Below are 21868 nucleotides of genomic sequence, written 5' to 3' on the forward strand. Positions count from 1 at the left end.
ATAAAAGTAAAAACAAAAAACAATATGGTAGGATTCAAATTTAGAATTTTTGAGTATTTTATCAAGTGTGCTATAAAGAATTAACTACTGAGTTAATAAATTGTAGTTGCATTTTATTAAATTTATGACAGCAGCCATGCCTGCCCTGTAAGCATCCTGACAGATTACTGCCTGCAGGCAGTAATCTGTCAGGATGCTTTTGACAATGTGTTATTTCGTTGTTAGATGACACATGACTTCCTCAAAAGGCACCTGTTATGCAAATAACATGAAAACGCTGCAGAAATATGATACAAGAATAACACGCCTTCGTCTGACACCAAACACAGGCATTCAGTCTCAGCTACGTTTCTCTTTTTACTTTATTTATCCTTTATGAAATGCTTCATGTAATGCATCATTTCTCCTTTATGAAATAATAACAGTATTTCAGCAGCTCAACTGCTAAAATGCTTTTAAAACACTTTTTCATTAGGCTTAGAAATTCTTCACTGGTGTGCTGTTTGAACCTCTGCTGTCTGCATTCAAGGTCTGAAGTGTTGGGCTTGATGATGCTTGTACAGCTTTGCTCTGCTCACTGTGTAGTCTCATCTCATCTGGGCCATGATGGTCGTTTTACATTATACAGTTTTGCAGGCAGATAAAAGACACCATTATTTGTTAAAGATAAAGAAATTGTTTTGCATGTAAAGAAAAGCATTTCACTCTCACATTGACAGAATGCTGTTTCGTGTCAAAGCACTGTGCAGATATCATTTGGGGCCAGGGGAATTTTTCCAACCTCAGAAACGAGTGTCATATTTTGCAGTGAGTTTGCATTTCCAGGTAGGTCAGCCCTGGGCAACATTTACTTTGTATATTCATTTTGATTTCTTTGTTCTCTTTAGTCATGCAATAAAAATCAGATAAGGGCAGCCTGACGTCTACTTCGATCACACAAACATTACATAGAAGTAAGTCGTGGATAGGTACGGACTTTGAGCTTTACTTTACTTCATTACATATTTATATTTATTACATAAAATTATACTACAGTATATTTCAAAATAACTAACCAGTCAAATGTGACACGTTTGTGATCTTTAGAATCCCCGTACAGCGTACAAACAGAGGCAACCACATTTTAAGCACAACTTTAAAAATAAAAACATTTTATAAAAGTTTGGCCTTATTTGACCCGAAGAAGAGATCAGATGCCCATATTATTCCCTAAAGGTATACTGTATATACTGTGAATTTAAACAATGGCAGTAAGAAACCGTTTTCGATACCTCTGCACGAATGATCAGTTTCATCAAAACCTTCTAGGAAAGAATTGAGAAATAGCAGAATATTTTTTGACATATAGTCTTTGTTTAGGTTCCCCATACAAATATTTAGTACGGGTTTATATATTTCATTTTTAAAACGTTAATTAAAACACTAAATACATACATTTAGGATACTTTGTTTCTAATTGTAGTGTTTGGAAAATCCTCACAAGCGAACAGTTGGAAGTGTTTGGAGTGAAAAATATCAATTGTTAGAAATTTGTTCTAAATATAATTTCAAGATGATTTCCTGCCGACTGAGTTCATTGCGAATAAGCGGAAGAGACTGGATTGACGCGGGCGGTGCTCAGACTCGGCGTGACTTCAGGTAAACTCTGCACTGGGAGGTCCCCTGTCTGCGACCACACCGTTTAGGAACTCTTTGGAGTTTATCTGCGTAAAATCTGTTTATAAAGACAAAAGCGTAGAAGACCGCTTTTCACAAACAAGCGGATGGAAATCAAGGAACAACGCAACCTACGTGGGTTTCCCGTGTTGAATAAACTTTCCATCCACGCTTTACTTCGTGCTCCGATTTAATGCCCAACAAAAACAGGTGAGCACAGAATGATGTTATTACGTGAAAGGATTATTCTGGAATAAAGAAAAGTTCTCCTGATAAGACAAAGTCGGCTTGCATGCTTCGAGAAATTTCACCGAACGCGGAAATGATGGCTAAACGCCTACATTTATGGTGTCTGTAGTTTTTCCGTCTGCATAGCGGTTTCCGTTTGATCAGCAAACGTAGAGGGGGATTCACAAACGGCACACACTGCCGGTGTTCTGGAGAACAGGGCAATTCTAAATGTTAGCTGCACGAGGCTGGACACGGATGACCCATATGTAGGTCGAATGCTGATTGATTGATAAGTGGGCCGGAATAAGGAAGATCAACACAGATCTAAAAGTACAGCATGAAATGCACAGGCAGTGGTGGAGTGCATATTTTTTCATTGTTTTTGAACCCTCTTTTTCGCTTCTGTTTTTTGTTTGTTTGGACATCACTCATCTGTGCAGCTAGACTAACACTACACGTTGACTTCCTCATTGGAGTGTGGTGATCTCTAAAATGGAAAAAAGGCCAAGAGTTGCTCCTAGGCTTAATATTTTGTTATAAACAGCGAAAACAAGCAGAACTATTGTACACATCTGATTACCACAGTTTTCAAGTGTTATATTACAAGTGGAAGTGTTCTCTGCATTACACTCTATGAGTGTCTGTAGACTGCTTTCTGTCTACATCCGCTCCAGCATAAAACAAGTTATCAGGTTCAGTAGCCTAAAACATTTCACTGAACCTAAAATACAGAATCTTTAACAGTGTACTCTGGACAGGGGCGTTTTTAGCGTTTTTAGCCCATTTCTGGCTAAAGCACCCCCAAAGATTTCTTACTTTTTTGACAATATTTGGTACAGGATATTGTCTTTTTTGTGTGTGTGATACACTACAAAAAATATAGAAAGCATGCAGTACTTGGTTGAGATGTAATATTTTAACAACAAAAGTATAGATACCCCCCTCCCAAAATGGTTTGTTCCAGCTCGCCTTGCCCCTGCTCTGGCTCTTGTGCCCTACGTGGTGTGCGATATTGCATATTTTGGTATCGATCCGATACCAAGTAAATACGGGCCAGTATCGCCGATACCATTACCGATACTTTTCAATAAATAAGGTGGATGCCTCATTGAATTGCTAAATCACAATTAATTTTCATGACCTTAAGTGTTTTTTGTGATTTTTTTCCTTTTGTATTATTAATTACTTAAAACCCAGGACATAATTAGGAGAAATCATTTATTTATAATTAAATAAAAAAATGCTTTATTATTGTGGCGGGCCATGGTCTGCGATGCTGCTGCAGAGGAGATGGACTCACCTTCACTGCATCTACAATGATGCCTCACCGGCTTAAAACCTGTGCGCTGCTTGTGCTGTTGTTGTTTTTGGTGTTGATGTGTACAGCTGGCAGCAGGATGGCTGCAGCCATTAAATGTAGGCTACAGTTACAGCAACCGGGTGATCACTGTAAGGGTGGACAGCGCGCGGCTTGGGGTGAGCCGGAGGCTGGCGCGCCAGCGGGACCTGCCAAGCTGGAGATGAAGGTCGAGGTGCGCGGGGGTCCTGCCTGGCCCTGAATGCTGTCCGCCCAGCTGCCTCTGAGCCCTGGCTCACTTCCACTGCTGCTGCGCCGCCGCTGCTTGCCACATGGGTGGCCATCAGGCCAGCTCCCGGGCTTCTGCTGGAGTCGCGGGCGACCACCAGAGTGAACACTTCCCTGTCGCTGGGCCGGGGCATGGGGGGCCGATGGTCCGGGCCGATTCCCTCGCCTGCTCGCGGGGTGGGGTGAAGCGGGCGATGGGGGTATGTGGCAGGGCGTGTTCTGTGATGCCGCTGCAGGTTTGGTGGTGGTGATGTGTACGGCTGCCAGCGGGAGAGCTGCAGCGGTTGAATGAACTGTTACAGCAACCGTGTGATTATTGAGCGCAACACCGAAATATAAGGGGGGGGGGAAGCAAAGTGTTTACTGCTGACACAGGAGCGGCGAGTCCAGCGACCTGGCTGTTTCGTTTTTGCCGAAAGCACAGCATAGCATAGCAAACAAGCAGAACTGTCAAACAAAACATAACATAAAAGAATCGATCTAACCAGGCTAGTATCGATCCGATACCGATCCCGACTTGGGATTGATACTATCGATATTTGGATCAATCCGCCCACCACTAGCCCTCACTGCCAGACCGATAGTCGCTGAGATGCAGAGGAGCGGAGGTGTAAGTGCCTGCCTTAAAACAGGACATATTAGCTGCATTTAACCTTCAGTTACTCTTTATATAGTTAGGTAGGAGTCAGACCATGTTTCTTTTTAGCTGAAAAACATTACACCCGAGTAACCTGCAGTGTTGAAAACGTGTTTTCCGATGATGTTTGCTACCCTACAATCCGTCCTGCTCTGTAGTAAAATAAGCGACAGTTGACGGTCCTGTTGCTCCCATTGAAATGTATAAAGCCTATTTAAAATCTAAAACTTAAAAGTGTCTGTAGCCTGCTGTTGTTACCACTGTCCTGTTTGAAAAGGAATGAGAGAAGCCGGTTATTTTGTCATATGTGCCGATATTAAACCCAAGGTACTTATCAGCTAACTGACTGCATTCCCATTAGCCTTAACTCCTGTTGTGTGTGTGTGTGTGTACAGAGAGACAGTCACGTTCATAATGGATATAAGGAAGTTTTTTCAAAAAAGTAGCCACATTTAGTTAAAAGTGTAAGATCAAATTATCCGTCAATAAAGGATAATGTTGGATCAGTGTTTCAGTATTTATATCTTTTATTAGATGTTCATGTGTTTGGTTATTTGCCTTTTGGTTGAAAGTACATTGAGAAGGGACTTTAATAGTGATTTCAATAGTATTTTTTTCATATTAATTTAACTTTTTTCATTCAATACAATCTATTTGTGTATGATTGTCAGTCCAAAGAGGGAGAGAGGAAAGAGGGGAACGTGAGGAGAAAGTACAAGGTCAGGAAGAACCAGGTAAGAAAACAGACAGGGAACAGTGACAGGCAAAACAGAAACTGTTAAACTGCTTGAGAGAGTTGACCACGAAACAGTGATAGATTTTCCAACCTCAAGGTGAGGCGACATAGGTTAAAATGATATAAAAAATCTGCAGAGCCATATTAGTAGTATCTGCAGTAAAGAGCTTTTCATACATTGTACCATAGGCACAGTTGTCTCCATTTTTATAATTTTTTTAATTAATATTTTGTACATTTCAAGGACTCTTCTATTTCGTTAGCTTCATAGCATAATTGCCTAAGTCATTTGACTTAGTCAAATGACTTAGGCACTTATGCTATGAAGCTAACGATTTTTGGAGTGTATTTTTTATGTATCTGTATTATATTATACATACACTTTAAAAGTGAATCTCTGTCCAAAAAATGCATTCAGTTTACTTTTTACTCACTGTGAGCATCATTCATTATTCTCCCCCAGTAATTAAGGTTAGGATATGTATTTTTTTTTTTATTCCAATTAGGGCTGGGCGATATGACCCAAAATTCATATCTCGATATTTTTTAGCTGGATGGCGATATAAGATATCTATCTCGATTTTTTTTTTTTTTAAGCCATAAAGTAAGAACAAAAAGAGAGTTCTTAGTCAAAGCTGTGTCCCAGATGTCACACAGGCACTTTTATTAACATACAGCACAGATGTACATGAAAAATTACTCAAAATTAAATTATGAGCATTCATTAAATAATCATGCTCCATAAATAAAAGAAAACAAGGTTGTTTTTGTGCTAAACAAAGAGCTCACAATTGTGCAGTCAAAATATAAACTAAAAGACGCTGAGCGTAATAACAAAGACAGATTTCACAGCTGCTCTGTTCCCAAGTTTTACTGTGTGACTGACAGCCTGGAGTTTGAAATCCGCTTCATAACCACCTCTCTTACAGGTGCCATTTATGGTCCTTATACACACACAATACGGTAATATTACGTTGATGCACAGTACGTATCACTCCGCGAAGCTCCTCGGTAGCCGTAATGCGCCGACAACCTATCAAGCGGTGCAGCTCCGTAGCTGACCAAAGTCGTACTCAAACATTTTGACAGATTGCTGAGCGCCGTGTACCACATAAAATCGGTTCGCGGCCATCAAGCACAACCAGAATTCATACATAAGGCGCGCTATCAACTTTTGAGAGAATGAAAGGATTTTAGGGTTAGCGCTGTTAGCTCGTTAGCATGTTTAGCTCGTTAGCACGTTGACGCCGTCCAGCCCCACGCATGGGGCGATGCGCAGTAACTCGTTAACGGAGATTTGCCGTGTCCGTCTTGTCGCTGCCTGCACGTGAAGCGATGGGGGAGGAGGGGGAGTTGTCTTCAGTGAAGGCGAGGCGGAGTAACGTTGCGTAGAGACAAAAGTGGACGAAAGAGAGGCAAACTTGCGGCTCCACAACTATAATTATAACGTAACATAGACTATATCGATATAAAGGATATTGTCACATCTTATATCTCGTATAAAAATATATCGATATGTTTTAAAAACTCGATATATCGCCCAGCTCTAATTCCAATCCATTTTTCTTTTGCAGCATTTAAATAACCTTTGTCAGATTTGATGGTTTTGATACAGACTTTTCAAAAAACTGTTTTGGTTTTCTTTCACAAATGTGGGGATTAGATTTTTTTTTAGAATTGAATATTGATTTATTGATTAGCATTCAAATATCTCAGTGAAAACAGAATAAAGATCTACCACAAAGCAAGAAACCAAGACAAGGCTAATGAAAAGGTATTGGCTGAAGCATATGCTTATTAAATTGTGTTAAAATGTACAAAACAGTGATCTCATGTTTTGAGACTTGATGAATTTAAGAATCTTATTATTTAATAAAGAAGTTTGCAGACTTGCACAGAGATGGTAAAATTATGATGACTGATAACGAAGACGAAGACAACAGTCGATGAGGACAGGGAGGAACAGGGGTTTAAATGCACCAAGGAGACAATCAGAGAGAACTCGGGACAACTGGAGACATTTAGGGATACAGGGACTGACAGAGACAGGGAAGAAGTCTCATTGTGACAAGTAAAGTTTATCTTGCTTGGCTGGGCAGCTCTCCTGGTGCTCAGCACCCCCAAAGCCCTGATCCTAGAATCGCCCCTGACTCTGGATGTTGCTTCTGTATTGACTGTTAAGATATTTGACTTCATAAATGAATGGCAAGGGTAGAGGGTTTTTAGAAATTGCCAAAGCTTTCTGAGTCATTATCTACCGCATATGTTGCAAAAAAAATTTTTCCGAATGTGACCCTGCCCTGTAACATAGAGATGTACTGAATGTGTTTTGGTTTTGTGAAAAATTAGTTTTCAAAAAAGAAACTGTGAAATACATGAAGTTGACATCAAGTGACGATGAGCTGGTCCTGATGTTTCTGAACCAGAAAAGGAAGAAAGAGATTCTGGCTATGTCTAGTTCTCACCAGAAGCAACCATCAAACCATGAGATTTTCATCTGAGGAGGCAAACAAATAGGTTCAGTGAGCCGATTGACCCCGAATCGCGTCTAGCTGTGTGTCTGAGTTAAAATAGAATTATTTCCGAATTGTATATTCAACACGATGAGCGCATTTGTTGCCAAGTGCAGTGGTCTGATTAGGTTAAAGCTGTTTATTCGTGTCCAAAAAAAAAAGATAAATGTCAAAACATTGTTCTGTGTGAATGGCTGCAAGAAAGAAAATAGGTGAGGCCCAAATAAATTTTTAACAAGAAATATTCACACAAATATTACACATCTGGTGTGTAAAGGCCTTTTGATAGCGAATTTGGATAGGTAACTGAGGATAGATCTGCACAGCAGTCCCACCTGACTACTGTTTTGAGCTTTTCAAGGGCCAGCCACTCAGAAAGGTAAGCGTGTCCTTGAGAGCAATGGAAACAACTTCTTTCAGACATTAGATTAATTGGGTGACCACACTAAGGCCCAGTACGAAACAATTATTTGAACTGTGAATCATGCGGCGCTCCTTTATCACATTGAGAGTAGGGGCATGCATCGATCAGTAAATCAACAGCTTTGCTTCTATGAGCGGCCGTCTCGTGCCAAACGGGTGCAACGTCTGCATTGCTGTTGCTGTGGCACCAAAACTGTTTGTCAGGCTCCCACTTTCTTCACTTGTGAACAAGACCCAGAGATACTTGAACTCCTCCACTCCCGGGCAGTGACTCGTCCCTGACCCGGAGTGGGCAGTCTGGCCTTTTCCTACTGAGGACCATGTTCTCAGATGTGGAGGTGTTGATTGTCATTCACACTTAGCTGTGAACCCCTCATGAAGCCTGCAGAACCACATTCTCTGCAAAAAGCAGATATGAGAAATTGAGGGCTACAAAGCTGGAAGCCTTATGACTTTAGTCAAAGGAGCTTGCAAAGAAAAGCGTCTGGACTTCTTTAAGTTACTTGAAGACGTTTCACCTCTCATCCGAGAAGCTTCTTCAGTTCTAAGGTCAAATGGTGGAGAGTCCCAGATATAAACCTAGTGGGAGTATCCCCCCACAGAGGGACAAAGGACCCCCTGATGATCCTCTAATCGCCTGAGACAAGGTGTGAAACTGGGTGTGGGTCCCAATCAGCCAGAGTTTCGGGTGTGTTCATTGTGCAACCTGGCCCCACCTTATCATGCGAATTCCTGAGATCAGATGGCCCAGGAAGTGAGTGGGCGTTAAGTAACTTAAAGAAGTCCAGACGCTTTTCTTTGCAAGCTCCTTTGACTACGATGACCTGGATGACTGAGAACCTTCACAGACCTTATGACTTTAATTCTGTTATTTATTAATTTGTGTATTGCTGTGTTATCAGAATACGTGCTGTACAAGTTCTCGCGATAAAATATGTTTCCTTTCTCTGTAGTTTTCATGGACAAGAAGAGGCACATAAAAGGCATCTTCATTTGCATTGCAGCAGCAGTGATTTTCATCTTTTTCTATCTCAATTCCAACAAAGTGGTTAGGAACATTCCTTATCAACCAGCATCAGCAGAGCCACGTTGGGAGGATCCAGGACCATATCATGTGGCCTACCCACGAAACTACAAATTCATCATGGATGACACGCCTACATGTAGGACCACAACTCCTTTCCTTATTCTGATGGTTCCTGTTGCACCCGGTAATGTGGCAACTCGGGATGCCATCCGGCAGACGTGGGCAAATGAGAAGCTGGTTCTGGGTCAGCAGGTAGAGACTGTCTTCATAGTGGGCCTCCCTGGTGGAAGTGATGCTAAACATCAGCAAGAGAAGCTTCAGCAGGAGAATCAGCTGTACCATGACCTGATTCAGAGCAACTTTCAGGACAGCTACTATAATCTGACTATCAAGACTATGGTCATACTGGAGTGGCTGGCTGCACACTGTACTAAGGCTTCCTTTGTCATGAAGATCGACTCCGATGTTATACTCAATGTCCCGAATCTGGTGAAACTGTTGGTGGATCCTAGCACAGCTAAGCAAAACTATATGACTGGGCTGGTTTGGTGGCATAGTCCTGTTTTAAGGAACCCATTTATAAAGTTCTACATGCCTCGATCTGTGATTGCTGAATCAGAGTACCCCCCGTATCCGCTCGGCTTTGCCTACGTCATGTCACTAGACCTTCCTGGGAAGATCTTGGGAGTGTCACCTGAGATCAAACCGATCTACATTGAAGATGCTTACCTCGGCATGTGTCTGAAACGCCTGGGCGTATCTCCTACTGACCCTCCAGAAGAAACAATGTTTCTTGTCAATCCCAGCCATTCTCTGAGCAGCTGCAGTCTTTCAAAGGTGATCGCTTCGACAACAACAAGCATCTTGCAAATGAATGGCTACTGGGAGAGGATCAAACGGGGAGTTCAGTGCTGAAGGTTTTCCAAAAAGAGTGAGAACCTGAATTTGGCTAATGGATAAAACAAAAATGAAATATTGCGTATTTATTATGTGGCAAAATGGAGATACTTTTGTTACATCTTGCCAAATCTGATGATTAGGCCAAGTTAACAGAATTATTTTTCTCTAAAAAAAAAAAGAAATAATAATAATAATTACAAGTTAGAACTTTGTGTTTGGTGATATTGAAATATTGCTAAATTGGCAAGAAATGAAATGATACTGTTCTCAACTTTTTATTGGAATCAATCAGGCCTTCTTTGTCCTCAGCTCAAGTAACAGATGTTTAATTTACTTTTATGTCCTCTTGTATTTACCTTCTCCACCTCTTTTGTGTTTCTGTACTTTTTACCCTCCGGCCTGTGTTCGTCTTTATATTTGTTGTTATGGTATGGTTTGATATTTGCTGTAGAACTTCCAACTGACGAGATGATAAGATTACATTACTGTGCAGTTGCTTTAACAATAGCTAAACATCCAAATGACCACAATCCATAATTGTTAATGAAGTGTACTGTTTTGCTATGGTATTTTGTTATGATGTAGTCGACTACTTAAGTATATTGTAATAGCCCTGCGCTGTTTTGATGTTTGTTTTAATGTGTATATTTACTATAGATTGTGCATGTTGTTGATTCTTTTTTTTCTTTTCATTTGTTTGCTTGTTTTTTGTTTGTTTGTTTGCATTGTAAACCAGCTTAGGATATAAAAGCTGTGGTGTGTTTCTTAGAGACAAGTTTTTTACATGGACTATGTCAAACTAAACTGATCTAAACTAAACTATGGGGCATGTATGATCCTGATGTGATGCAATATACGAAATGTACCATGACTGTAAAGAAAAAAAATTGGCCAGTACTGTGAATTCTACAGTTGTAGTTTGTCATAGTTCCACAAGATGGACGACTTTGATTCTATAAAATTTAAGCCACAAGTATGTTTAACGTGCTGCATATTTTTTAACCTCACTGCTTTAAATGTATGATCTAAGCTTCCTTCAAAACACAAAATACTAAAATATTATATTTAAAAAACAAAACAAAACAACAACCTCACGTAATACCTTCCAATAACAATCAGTCGCTGATAGGATTGGTGTGCTGGGCCGGGCGGACTGCTTGTCTAAACCCCAGAGTGAAGGAGAACATCTCCTGTGTCTGGATGCTAATTGCCCCTATGGGGGTGTTGGTGCTTGACCTGGGAGTATAGAGTGTTTATGGGTAGTGTGAGTGTACAGTATTCATTTCTGCATGTCTTGATGTTGGGTGTGTGAGGAAGGGGAATGCATGTGTGTGGCTGTTTGTCTATGTCTGTGTCAGGTCTGGTCTTACACTCCACCTCTCTTAGAACATCTCAGGCTCCCCCAGGAGCTAAAAGCACAGGGTTGTCCCTGCGGTGGTCCTCCTGGAGCTTTCATGGTGTGGTGGGCTTCTCCATGCCTTCTTCAGGTGTTGGTGGGCGGGACTGTGGCTCCCCACATACACTGTTAGACAGTTACAGTGGGAAACCTTATGAACACAAGCACACTCCTGCATGGCAAGACATGTTCACACAGATGTACAAGCAGGTACTCACAGACACATGTCATCTTGGGCTGCTGCTGCCTCTAAAAATATCTTTTATTATTAGTACTGTGTTCAGTAACAACATCACTGTTATTTATGTTGGTAGTTGCTCTGGTTTCTCTGCTCCCCCCCTGCCTCTTCTCAACAACTGGCATTTTTTCTCTCTCTCTCCCTCTCTGTTAACTTTCTCCCCAACTTAACTTTCTTTCTTTTTGTCTTTTCCCGTCCAGGTCTCTTTACTATTATACCATAGAGGATGGTATCAAAGGCTTTAGTTAAGACTGAGAAATAAAAATTGCATTCACATTTGCAGTTTTGTCTTCAAAAACTGCAGCATAAAAGTAGCTGGAAACATGCAACAGAAATTGGCAGTACTAAAGAGGCTGAACACAATAGCTGTGGGCTGTGTTCACCTGGATTGTACTTACATCATTAAGGAGGTGCATATCAAGTTGTTCTATAGGTTATAGCGCAGGATTTCAGAGGAGTGTTGATATGGTGCAGCTTTCCCACTGAAGCATAAATCTTCAGTATCAGTGAGCTTAGAGATTTTCAGCTCTAACTCAAATGTTGTGAAGCTGTGCACTTTGTTAACAATGGCAAAGAAAGGTGATATAACTCACCACTTTTATCTTTCTTGTCTTTTTAGGGAACTTGTCCAGAGCATCTTTCCACAGAAGAAGATCTTATTTCATTCCTGGTTTCAGCTCCTGCTTCTATTTTGTGTTTTGGCCTTAGGCTTGTGTTACACCCTGTCCAGCCGCCCGCTGTCACTATGGCAGAGCTTCCCACTGCAGGAACAATACCAGTGGTTTTTAAACCAGAACAGTAGGGTTAATGCACCTGCTTACCGCATTCATCCCAAAAACAAAGTTATATTAAACAAAACCACTGAACCTTCGACTGTGCGATCTACCTCCCTCCAGTACCACCAAGCCTATCCACGCAACTACCATTTTCTTATGGATAACACAGAGGTTTGCAAGAACAAGATCCCATTCCTGGTTCTCATGGTTCCAGTGGAACCAAAAAATGTGGCAGCTCGGGACGCGATCCGCCAGACATGGGGCAAAGAAAACATAGTTCAGGGTGAGGTGGTACTCACTTTATTTATGTTGGGTGTCTCTAGAGAAGATGATGTTGAGAAGCTCAAACAGGAAAATTTGCAGCACCATGATCTGATCCAGAGTGACTTCACAGACAGTTATCTAAACCTAACAATCAAAACCATGGTGATCATGGACTGGCTAAGTACACACTGCCCTGCAGCAGCCTATGCCATGAAGATTGACTCTGACATGTTTCTGAATGTTGACAATCTAGTAATCATGCTAAAACAGCCGGGCATCCCCAAGACCAACTACCTGACAGGGATGCTTATGTGGAACAGACCAGTCGTTCGTTCCAAGAACTCCAAGTGCTATGTGCCTGAGGAATTGTATCCAGAGCCTGAATACCCGACCCACACACTGGGTATGGGATATGTCTTTTCTAATGATCTTCCAGAGAAATATGTGGAAATTTATTTATTTGTATATTTTAAATGTGATTTAGGGTTACTGGGTTGTAAAGATGAAAGTGAGCTACTGCATTACATTTAAGGTTTTATCAAGAGCAATATGCAGGGAATTTACATTTGCATTGACCAATGGTACCTGGCTCCTCAGTTTCCTGTGGGACATTTTAATACTTGAAACATAAACTACTTGAAGGTATCCCAGGCAAGGTTTAATAAAAACTCTACAACTGATGCTTGTGTTTCAGCCATTTTGGCAGGGTTGACGGACGGGGTGGAGTTGTTTGTACAGCACAAGTTACCACATTACCTGGGGCTATCACCGTTGCCTGTGTGTTTGGTTTCCAGATACCATTAGGGTGCACTTAGGGGTGTGGTTATAATGTAGGCTAGAGGCACAACCTCACAAGCACACACAAAAAAGGGGTGAGAGGGGAGAAACAAACAGACAAATCCACTACAACTACTGATGCATTAGTGAAAGAATTCAGCACTTCACTTACTTCTTAAGGGTATGCGGAGCATTTTGAGAAAAAAAACTTGAAGTTACTTAAATGTGTTTAGAAATAATACAGCTGGGGTTAAGCTTTAAAGTGACTTCTAGTGAAAGGTGTGAATATTTTAAAAGATTATAAGGTTCATTTTACATATTAAATTATATTTAAATTAAATGGACTGTTCTTATTCATTTGAATGTAATTAATATGTTTTTCCAAAACCTGAACGTTTCTCCGGTGGTTGTGAGGAGTGTCATTCACATACTAGAGTCTATGATAATACCACAGTAGAGCACTGTCTTGTTTTTTTTTCTATCAGTGGGAAATCTGGGATCCTTAAAAGTCCTTAGAAGACAATTCAATGTGCTGAGCACTTTCAATGCTTTTAGACTATTCCTTTGTTTTAACTGTCTCATTGCATACATCTGTTAACTTCCTCTTGTGTCTTAGTCCGTCCCACCTGAAATAAGAGACACTGGCAGTAAAGAGTCATTAAGTCAAGGTTCACTGTACATCTTAAAGAAAAATGCACCTTAGTACGAGGGTTCTGATCTCAAAGATGGACAGCATTTAAAGGTTAAAATGGACTTGAAGACTGTAATTGATTCACGCTCTCTAATTACACAAACAGACTGCCAGAAACAGACTGCTTCCACCATGTATGTAGTACTTTATTTAGTATGCTGTAGTAATGAGGGATACACTTAGTGGAAATGACATTTGCAATGGTTGACTGGTTATTTGCAACATGTAATGCCTCTGATTATTCAAAAAAAAAAAAAAAAGGCAAAAACTAAGACTAAACACATGCCTATTTACATTTAACAAGATGTAGAATATCAAGTTTTATTCAAGGTCTGAAGTGTTGGGTTTGATGACGCTTGTACATCTTTGCCCACTGTGTAGTCTCATAGCTTTACTGGGCCATGATGGCGATCTTACATTATATAGTTGCAGGCAGATAAAAGAATTGATTTGTTGTTAAAGATAAAGAAAATGTTCTGCATGTAAAGAAAAGCATCTCACTCTCAGTTTGACATTTGTAGACTAATGTGGGCAAAATCTAAATGAAATTTTTTAATGTCATTTTTTTTTTGCCTGTCTTGTCTGGCAGCTTATTTGATTTTCGTTAACTGGGACTATAAAAACTCTGCCATCCATGGATGTTACTTTGACATGTACCACCTACCTAAGCATTGTTGCAGACTATTTACACTCTTTAATGCAAAAAGTATTCTGTGATGACCGTGACCTCTTTCAGCAGGATAATGCCAAAAAGGAAAAACGGTATGGTTTGAAGGGAAAAACAAGTTGGAGGTGTTAACTTTGCTTTAATCAAACGCACGACTGTGAATTTGGCCAGTGAGTTTTCCTGTTTTATGTATGTGGGGTTTTTTTGTTTTCTTGTTTGTTTGTTTTTGTTTGTTTTTTTTTAAAAAATTGCGCGGATGTCATTTGCTTCCAACGTCAGAAACGGTTATTAGTTTTACACTGACGTTTCCTTGTAGCTCAGAAAACCAGTATTTCAACTACCTGTCAGGTGGGCCACTTACTGCCCACGTCACCCCTACTTGCGACCCGTATATCGACGTGAAGAAATATAATACAATTTGGCACTTGAAGCTACTTTTCTTTTGTTTCTGGGTGTTGAGTGCGATGTCAAAATAAGTTCTTTAAAAAGCAAAAAAAAAAGTATTTAGTATGAAGGTAATATGAGCAGAGAGTACAGACATGTTGAGCGGTTCGCTGTGTTAGTTCAGTGAGAGTTATTTGTAAATAAAGCAATTTTTACTGGCAGTAAAATACGTATGTGTACACTTATATCTTCATTTTTTATTTTTAATACGAACAAAATTATAGCAGAGGTGCTGCCACGTGTCTGGCCAGAACGAGAGCACTAATTTGTTTACTTGGTAGTTCAAAGAAACGCTTCAGTTAGTTAAGAGTGAGAAAAAAAATCTTGCTTTCACGTTTCTAGTTTTGCCTTGTTATACAATATTTGAAAATATTTGTGGGTGTTTTTTCGGGGTTTTTTTTGTTGCTGTTTGTTGTACTAGTGCCAGCAGTAGCACAGAGCTCATTAAAGTTTGAGAATTCCAAAGTAAGGAAGTGACTTGACTGGGCGGTGCTCAGACTCAGGGCGTGGAGTTTACCTGTTTGATCTCCCTGTGGTTACACGTTGTAGGAACTCTGAAGTTTATCTAAATTCAAATGAAAAGAGAAATAGAAGAGCGCTTTTCACAAACAAGCGGATGGAAATCAAGGAACAACACAACCTACGTCAGTTTGTATTCCCGTGCTGAATAAACTCTCCATGCACGCTTTACTTTGTGCTCCGATTTAATGCCGAATGCAGGGGACAAAAACAGGTGAGCGCTGATCGCTGTTAATGTGACAAAGCATAACCGGATTCTGGAATAAAGAAAAGCTCTTCTCTTTAAGACATAGTCCACTGACATGCTCCGAGGAAGCTCACAAAAAGCGGAAATAGTTGCTAAAAACGTACATTTATGGTGTTTATAATTTTTCTTTAATTTTCTTTATTTTATTTTTCCGTTCGGTCGGTGAACAGACAGGATGGCTTCACAAACAGTAAAAGCCGTGCAATTATTTTTTATTGTAATTTATTTTTTAAATGTATTTATTTATTTATTTATTTCCGTGCAAATCTAAAGGTCAGCTACAGGTCGCTGGACGCAGATGACCCAAAAGCAGGTTAAATGCTGATTGGCTGCTAAGAGGTCCGGTTGTGCCAAGGTAGGTATCCCCGACATAATTTGTTCCCCCTGAGTCGGGAGCACGCGCTGGGCTGTCCAAGTCACAGATATCCCACGTACTTGATTTTTAATTCAAATACGCTTGTTATAAGGACTTTTTACTCCTTTGAAGACGTTAGCTCTTTATACATTAAGATTACAGTGGGGTAAAAATAATATCATGCTGATCTTCCCACAATTTGCTTTTCCCGTCCAAATACGGACAAATTGTCCCACATACTTGATTTTTATTTCACAAACACGTCTTATAATGACTTCTTACTCCTGAGATTTTGGAGGTTGTACCTCTTCATACAGTTAAGTTAGAGGGGGATACAAATAATTATGTGGCAAAATGTCCTCGTGATAGTAAATAATCTCTAACAGGTGAAAATCAATAAATATATCACTTTATATTGTAATTCACAAACTAAACAGTAATGTAATTTTCCACTTTTTCACTAAACTAAAACATCACGACTTCCGCGTCGAGTTAGTTTTAATGGAGGCGGAGTAAACTGGATCCTTGCTCCAGGTGCAGGGGAAACAGGTTCTATCGGGGATGTATCTGATCTCTCCGACGTCTGTTCCTTATACAGAAAAACAAGCAGAACAGGTGTGCCTATGCGATTGCACAGTTTCTAAGTATTTTTAAGTTCATTAAAGTCCAAGAATTCCCGTAGACTGCTTTCATTGTACACTTGTTTGAGCATAAAACAAGGGAAGTTGCCAGGTTCAGTATGCAAAACATTTCACGGAACTTAAAATTCTGAATCTTTAACAATATACTCTAGATGTTGTTCCTATATTGACTATTAAGATAATTTGGCTTCACAAATGACTGGCAAGATTAGAAAGTTTTCTTTCCTTCTCTTTTTTCAGTGGGTTGTTAAAAATGCCATTATGTATTGAGCACTTTCTATCTTTCTATCGCCCACAGCAAATGGGCGATAGAAAACCAGTCGGTGCCTACGACATTCCCGATATGCGCTGGCATGATGTCGGGGCAGCATGAGTACGAGTAATTTTTTATTTATTTATTTTGCCCCCACCATGATGCCGCCCGTATCAAAAACCGCTGCTGCCCTCTAGAGTGAGCTGGAGGCCACCACTCAATGAAGTCTGCAGAATACGTGCTGTACAAGTTCTCGTGATAAAATATGTTTCCTTTCTCTGTAGTTTTCATGGACAAGAAGAGGCACCTAAAAGGCATCTTCATTTGCATTGCAGCAGCAGTGATTTTCATCTTTTTCTATCTCAATTCCAACAAAGTGGTTAGGAACATTCCTTATCAACCAGCATCAGCAGAGCCACGTTGGGAGGATCCAGGACCATATCATGTGGCCTACCCACGAAACTACAAATTCATCATGGATGACACGCCTACATGTAGGACCACAACTCCTTTCCTTATTCTGATGGTTCCTGTTGCACCCGGTAATGTGGCAACTCGGGATGCCATCCGGCAGACGTGGGGAAATGAGAAGCTGATTCTGGGTCAGCAGGTAGAGACTGTCTTCATAGTGGGCCTCCCTGGTGGAAGTGATGCTAAACATCAGCAAGAGAAGCTTCAGCAGGAGAATCAGCTGTACCATGACCTGATTCAGAGCAACTTTCAGGACAGCTACAATAATCTGACTATCAAGACTATGGTCATGCTGGAGTGGCTGGCTGCACACTGTACTAAGGCTTCCTTTGTCATGAAGATCGACTCCGATGTTATACTCAATGTCCCGAATCTGGTGAAACTGTTGGTGGATCCTAGCACAGCTAAGCAAAACTATATGACTGGGCTGGTTTGGTGGCATAGTCCTGTTTTAAGGAACCCATTTATAAAGTTCTACATGCCTCGATCTGTGATTGCTGAATCAGAGTACCCCCCGTATCCGCTCGGCTTTGCCTACGTCATGTCACTAGACCTTCCTGAGAAGATCTTGGGAGTGTCACCTGAGATCAAACCGATCTACATTGAAGATGCTTACCTCGGCATGTGTCTGAAACGCCTGGGCGTATCTCCTACTGACCCTCCAGAAGAAACAATGTTTCTTGTCAATCCCAGCCATTCTCTGAGCAGCTGCAGTCTTTCAAAGGTGATCGCTTCGACAACAACAAGCATCTTGCAAATGAATGGCTACTGGGAGAGGATCAAACGGGGAGTTCAGTGCTGAAGGTTTTCCAAAAAAGGTATTGTTTATAGGATTTTGGATCAATGGAGTGGGAACCTGAATCTGGCCAATGGTTAAAACAAAAATAAAATATTGCATATTTATTATGTGGCAAAATGGAGACACCTTTGTTACGGTACATCTTGCAAAATCTGAACATTAGGCCAAGTTAATATAATTTTCTTTCCTTTGAAAAAGGTCAATATATTTAACTGAAGCACAGAGGTTGTGAGAGGCTTTTTGTCAGGGGTTAGTATTAAGAGTACATTTATATATTTACATGTTAGATCTTTGTGGTGATATTTGATTTTCAAATGATAAAATGATATTGTAATCACTTTTTATTGAAGTCAGCCAGGCCTCCTTTATCCTCAGCTCAAGTGTGAGATGTTTAAGTTACTTTTATATCCTCTTGTATTTAACTTTAGCTCTTTTGTCTTTCTGTACTTTTTACTCTCTGTGTTTGTCTTTTATATTTGGTGTTATGGTATGGATAACACCAAAGGATATACATATAAATAAAGGATATATAGGATTTAGGATATAAATGCTGTGGTGTTTTTCCTAGTTCATGTAACATACTTGTTTCTATGTCAAGTTAAACTGATGTTATCTAAACTATGTTGCATGTATGATCTTGATGCAATGCGATATAGGAAAAGTACCACGAGTTTAAACAAACTGGCCAGTACTGGGAATACAGTTGTAGTTTCTCATACTTCCACAAGATGGCAGACTTTGATTCGATAAAATTTAAGCCACAACACTCCTAACCACTTTAAACAACAACAACAACAATTTTTATTAATCTGCTGCATATTTATCAACCCCACTCATTTAAAAGTTTGATGTAAATTTCTTCAAAACACAATTAAAATATTTACATTAAATAAAAATCATTTTATGTCTGTTTAAGTCCAATTGAAGTTTTTCATTTTTAACCAAAAATCCAGCATCAAAGAAATGTACTATGTGGTGTTTGTTTTCCAAATGAATGGAAATTTTGAATTTTTAAGGTAAAATATATAATTGTTAAACTACTTTTAATTACATTTACCTAACATTATCTGGGCATATATTTGAGAACAGTGACATTCGTCTAAAACGAGACAATTTTAAAATACAACTTTTTAGCATTTAACAGACATCTAAAGAAAGGTTTAGCTCACACAGAAGGATTTAGGAATGCTGACTTGAACGCATCAGGAAGCTCGGGAGGAATGCCAGGAACCTCTTCCTCATCATTGTGTCAAGAGGAGCAACGATGCTGAGGTGAAAGGCAAGTCTGCCATTTATCCTGTCAGCCAGTGAGTTCGCTCATAAACTTCCAAAAAAACTTCCAGAACATGTTGATGAACATAACGAAGCACCAAAACCTCTGACCCATCAAGGTCAGCGTTTTAGGCAAGCACTCATGGGTACTGTGTATTAAGAACTGAATCTTTTTTGGCTCCAGTAGAAATCAACAGTGAGTACTGAAATCTTTGGTAGGTTCCAAACCTAAAAGGAGAGACGTGCATTTGATTGTCTGACACTTTTAAATATCACTTATGTGCAGTTTCATGCTTAGAATAAAGAAGTATTTCTTTCACACAGTCTGCACAACTGAGTGCTGTATTGTGCCTACAGCAGGAGCGTTAATGCTATTTGGGGAATGATGGTTTGACATCATGGATTTTCTTAAAATTTAAAGATGCTTAAAGAATATGAAAAGCATGCATGAAAGAATTACAGTCATTGTTGGCAATTTTAAAAGCAATTTTCATATTGATAAAAAGGGGGGGGGAAACCGGCGAGTAACATGCTCAGAACTAATGGTCATACAATGGTTTGTCTCTGTTCCACGATGTGATAGGTTTGTGTTTTCATTTATCTCCAGCTCTCTGATCCATTAACTTTCTGTCAAGGCCCTGTTCTAGCTCCCGCTGACTGCAGCCTTAACCAAGAAAACAGCTAAAAATTTAAATAGCGACAATTTGTTTGTCATACTCTCTCTCCCTTCAGTATTTTATGCCTTTGGTGACACAATGAAGTGGGCACACACTGTTCCTCACAGATTTATTGATTACTTAGCACAATTACCCACCAATTTTGACTCCCAGTACCTTAAACTCTCGTTGAGGTTTTGAAGTACCAGGCTGTGGGAGCTGTTGGAGTTGATCGCACTACATGTGTTAGTGATGTCTGGCTCCAACTGATCCACACAGGGGGCCCACCTGTGAGTCCTGTAAGACCAGGACCAGTAATCCCACTAGTCAAACAAACTTTAAATTTGAAGGTCACACACACATGGGTGTGCTAGTGTGAGTGTACCATACGTTTGTTGGTTTAGCACTGCTGTGCTTTTTGTCACTTTAAATGTTAAATGTTGCAACCATTTTTTTCTTCCTCCTTTTCAGACTACTTCCTGTCTCTGCCCACTAGACAGATTGTTTGAGCATGTGTCTGCGGTGTGTGCATTACTAGGCCATATATTGTGTTCCTGTTTCAGGTATAAACACAAACCCTCACAGAGACTATACAGACTTTTCAATTTGTACACTCACAACACAGGAAATTGCTCATCTTCTTCCTTCCTTTGATGCTATCAAAAAGGATTGAGTTGATGGAGCTCAGAATGATTTATTGTGTGCAGTCTTTCTCCTTCTCTCTCTGTAGCTTTGAGGAGAATTGGATATCATTTATGTTCCTAAGAAACCAAAGCCTTTCTCAGTAGTTTGGTGCGGGGTAATAGAAAGTGTGTTTTGAATTTACTGAAGCTGAGAAGAAGTTAAGCATACACAGATAAAAATAGACATACCAAATACCAATGAATGACACAATTGCTGTTTTTTCAAAGCATAAAAAGGTGACTTGCTTCACAGATAAAGGGAAACAGAGGGATTAGGATGATTTTGCTCCAGGCTGACGTGCAAACCCAATTTAAACTTCATGTCCATTTAAATCACAATGACAAGGCAAAATTGGACACTCTGAAAATATATTTTTACAATTGCTTCAATGACTTTGAAAGTACAAAATACATAAAATACTGTCCAACTGAGCTCCTCGCAGACCAGGTGTCCTTCAGACTAGCCTCCTATTCCCCTTGCAGATCGGCTGTCTGCTCTGTCACCCTGAGAAGAAAGACTGCACTGCAGGGTCATAAACTTGAGCTGGTCCTGTTTTGGCCGTAGACACACACACACACACACACACACACACACACACACACACACACACACACACACACACACACACACACACACACACACACCAAAAACATCCATCAGTGCATGTATCTTTAAAGCAGGTACAGTGGTTTAAGTTGCACTGATGTGCAGAATATTATGGTTTTTTTATGGGAAGTAAACCACTGAACAGATAACTATATTGAAGAGTTTTAATTGCATATGTTAAAACAGCTCTGTGCTACATGAACATGCTCCTCTACATGAAAACCACAGTGACAGAGTTAAGCCAAGCTAGTAGTATAATGAATCCAATGACAATACGAAAAGAGCTCATTTTTTTTACCTGTACAGCCCTCAAATATTGACACACTCATTTGAAAAAAATCTGGAGACAAGCTGACAGTAGAGTGAATACTCACAAACAATGTCTTGAATAATCAGGCCCCATC

At 40.0% G+C, this 21868-nt stretch overlaps 3 protein-coding genes across 6 annotated transcripts; all 3 read left to right on the forward strand.

The window, feature by feature from the left end:
- Nucleotides 1-1513: 1513 nt before the first annotated feature.
- On the forward strand, nucleotides 1514-13062 carry LOC113024559 (beta-1,3-galactosyltransferase 2-like). Its single transcript, XM_026171738.1, has 2 exons — nucleotides 1514-1638; nucleotides 11962-13062. The coding sequence occupies exons 1-2, from the start codon at nucleotides 1553-1555 to the stop codon at nucleotides 12911-12913; spliced, it is 1038 nt and encodes a 345-aa protein (XP_026027523.1). The 5' UTR covers nucleotides 1514-1552; the 3' UTR covers nucleotides 12914-13062.
- Nucleotides 1592-19099, forward strand: LOC113024561 (beta-1,3-galactosyltransferase 2-like). 2 transcript variants are annotated; one of them, XM_026171744.1, is made up of 3 exons: nucleotides 1592-1866; nucleotides 8735-9725; nucleotides 18252-19099. In XM_026171744.1, exon 2 carries the CDS (start codon nucleotides 8740-8742, stop codon nucleotides 9721-9723), a length of 984 nt encoding a protein of 327 aa, XP_026027529.1. In that variant the 5' UTR covers nucleotides 1592-1866; nucleotides 8735-8739; the 3' UTR covers nucleotides 9724-9725; nucleotides 18252-19099. The 2 variants fall into 2 exon arrangements, with proteins under 2 accessions (XP_026027529.1, XP_026027528.1); XM_026171743.1 differs by lacking the exon at nucleotides 18252-19099 and having other exon boundaries at nucleotides 8735-10686.
- Nucleotides 15445-18263, forward strand: LOC113024560 (beta-1,3-galactosyltransferase 2-like). Of its 3 annotated transcripts, XM_026171742.1 has the most exons (3): nucleotides 15445-15694; nucleotides 16001-16082; nucleotides 17261-18263. In XM_026171742.1, exon 3 carries the CDS (start codon nucleotides 17266-17268, stop codon nucleotides 18247-18249), a length of 984 nt encoding a protein of 327 aa, XP_026027527.1. In that variant the 5' UTR covers nucleotides 15445-15694; nucleotides 16001-16082; nucleotides 17261-17265; the 3' UTR covers nucleotides 18250-18263. The 3 variants fall into 3 exon arrangements, with proteins under 3 accessions (XP_026027527.1, XP_026027526.1, XP_026027524.1); XM_026171741.1 differs by lacking the exon at nucleotides 16001-16082; XM_026171739.1 differs by lacking the exon at nucleotides 16001-16082 and having other exon boundaries at nucleotides 15445-15605.
- Nucleotides 19100-21868: the final 2769 nt, after the last annotated feature.

Source organism: Astatotilapia calliptera, chromosome 6, assembly GCF_900246225.1.
Source record: "Astatotilapia calliptera chromosome 6, fAstCal1.2, whole genome shotgun sequence".
Taxonomy (NCBI): domain Eukaryota; kingdom Metazoa; phylum Chordata; class Actinopteri; order Cichliformes; family Cichlidae; genus Astatotilapia; species Astatotilapia calliptera.